The 2,588-nt window shown below is 38.5% G+C and overlaps 1 protein-coding gene across 1 annotated transcript in view; it reads right to left on the minus strand.

Moving 5' to 3' along the window:
- Nucleotides 1-482: 482 nt before the first annotated feature.
- The window catches only part of GOLGA3 (golgin A3), a gene marked incomplete at its 5' end in the record, with an annotated part of 13,693 nt that continues 11,587 nt past the window's right edge, over nt 483-2,588 (minus strand). The window contains 2 exons of the mRNA XM_009698858.1: nt 483-937; nt 1,929-2,092. Of these exons, the coding sequence (XP_009697160.1) occupies nt 730-937; nt 1,929-2,092 (372 nt within the window). The remainder of the gene's footprint in view (nt 938-1,928; nt 2,093-2,588) is intronic.

Below are 2,588 nucleotides of genomic sequence, written 5' to 3' on the forward strand. Positions count from 1 at the left end.
AGAAAACATCCCAGGCAAATCTGCCAAAGATACATACTGGTCTGCATTGCTTGTCTTTACAGTATTGTTTCTTTTGATGTAGGTCAGAGGTCATCTTCATAACTAGAAATGGCTTAAAAGGAAATTTTTTTCTTTAAATACAGATATCTGTGATCTGACTTTCAAGAATAAGAGGTTATAGGAGGGAGGAGAGAGGATGCTCAGAATATTCAGTTCTCAACCGCTGTTAATGGCTGACCATGAGCAGAACTTCTTTTTCTTTGTGATTTGGATATAACCCAAGGATGGAGGAAAACAACATCCCCCTCTCCCCCCAAATTAAAAAAAAAAAAAAAAAACACCACACCAAACCCCAGATGCTACATAATTAACAGTCGTACCTTACCAAGTTCACTCAGATTGAACAAACACAGACCCGGAACCAGATGCTCATCCTGACCTCATCTTAAACCTTCATCTGAATCTCATACTAAACCCAAAGATGAGCTAGATTTACCACCTGGCAGTCCCCAACATGACAGCATTATTATGGTAAGGTTTCAAACAAACCCTTGGAATAGCATGTTCTGCATTTAATGTTACACCAGTTTCTCAAAACCATGCCCTTTGCTTCTACAGGCAAAAGCACAACTCTGAACATCATTTTTTAAAATGAAATAAATAAATAATTTCGATAAAGATTTGTTTACATACTTAAAGCAATAGGAAGAAAGACAACTGATAAAAAGGTTATAGTGTCAAAGCTTCCTTGTCACTAACATTACAATTCTGTTTCTTTTCATCTACAGTAGGAATCTCCTGCTGGTCTGATGCAGTCGCAGGACTGCTGGAGGTAAGGTCCATTAGCTGCCCCTCAATCTGAGTCCACGAAGACATTGATTCATGTACTGTAATGGTGTGTTCCTCCATCTGACGCTGAAGGCTGTCCATTTCTTGCCTTTTGAAAGTATTGAGAACAAAAAAGCAAAAATTAACAAGCAGAAAGCTAACTGCTAAATGCAAGATCAGAAAATTACTTTTCTGATTCTTGATACCTACTCCAAGACCATCCAGGCTACAGCTGTATACAAGAGAAAGAAGTCTATAGGAAGCTTAGGAATTGTCTTTCTTTAAAAGCAAAACAAATACAATATGCTTAATGCAAAAATAAGGGCCAACAATGCAGCAGCTCCTTTGCTGCACATACTCATTGACAGGGATGATGCAGCACTGTTTCCTCAGTAAAGGCAATTAGTGACTGCACCCTGATGAATGTGGTACTCTTGCAGGTATAAAAGACAACATGGAAGGTAGAGGTGAGGAAAGCAGCACAGAAAAATAACTAGATAAACACATTATGACTTTAGTCAGACACCAACTTGGCAAAGCAACGTCTGGTAGTACAGGATCACAGAACATTATCACAGGCTCACTCCCCTCAAAAATCAAATGAGGTGATAATAGCAGCTCAGTTCTGCTAATAACTTGAACTCCCTGTCTTCCTAAAGTTGTAGCTTTCCTGCTCAGAATCTCACATGCAACCTTGTAAGGGAAGATCTGAAAACATATTTTTGGCAGAATGAACTTCCTCTGTAGATGTCTTAACAACACACTGCCTGGGGTCCTATCACGACCAGCCTTTCTGGTACTGTGAAGAGAGAAACACCAGCTTTTCCACCAGCAAGAACAACTAGAAATAACTGTTTCTGGTTTGTTCTGCTGTGTACAATTTAGGATGGACATTTTGTCCAGCCTATTGTAAAGACTTTCCCTATTTCATTCATTGACAAGTGAGCAATTACAATGACAGAATATCCTACTGGCCTAAATACAGTCCCAATAAGAGGAAAAGAGTTCATTTTACAAACCCTTTTTTCCTTAGGCTGGCAGCTGGTTTCTTGGAAACATTTTTAAGATTATTTAATATGGGTAAAAATAACATGTCATACTTTAACTGCCGGAGACAGCTGTTCAGATTTTTTAAAGGCTCCTTGCTCACAGCTGCCGATGGCTTCAACAGTTCTTCCAGCAAAGCAGCGGGCACTGGACAATCAGGAATCTTGACTGGAGTCACAGGATTTGAAGAGTTATTCTCTCCTTTCAATTCCTTCCTCTAGTTAAACAAAAAAGAAGAGCCAGAAATACAATTAAGTTATTTCATCAGTGTCATTTTTACCATACAGAAAGAGTCTCACATCACACTACTAGTACATATCTGCATTATAGAGCAGGAATCAGAAGCACATTCATGTTAAGTCTCATGCAAAAGTTCCTAACCTAATGTCATCTGCTAGCCATGCTCACAAGTAAAAAAACAGCATCTAGAAGGACCTACTCAAGAACTCACCCTATTTAAGAAATAAATCAGGAAGGATTTAAAGCAAATGACTTGGATCTTCACAACAACTTTTACTAAATTCTTTCAGTATAGTTAAGGGAACAATTCAGAAAAAAAAATAAATCAGTTAAGTACAATCAAAGAAATCCTTTTGGAAATTCTGGAACCTGCAGGATGAGGTATCAGGACCAATGTCTAAAAGACTGAAATGGAGGCTTCCATATGAAATTCTGTCTCACTGAGTGAGAGAGTTACTTCAGGGAGGGAAAGA

The sequence above is a fragment of the Cariama cristata genome, unplaced genomic scaffold, assembly GCF_000690535.1.
Source record: "Cariama cristata isolate BGI_N322 unplaced genomic scaffold, ASM69053v1 scaffold38834, whole genome shotgun sequence".
NCBI lineage: Eukaryota > Metazoa > Chordata > Aves > Cariamiformes > Cariamidae > Cariama > Cariama cristata.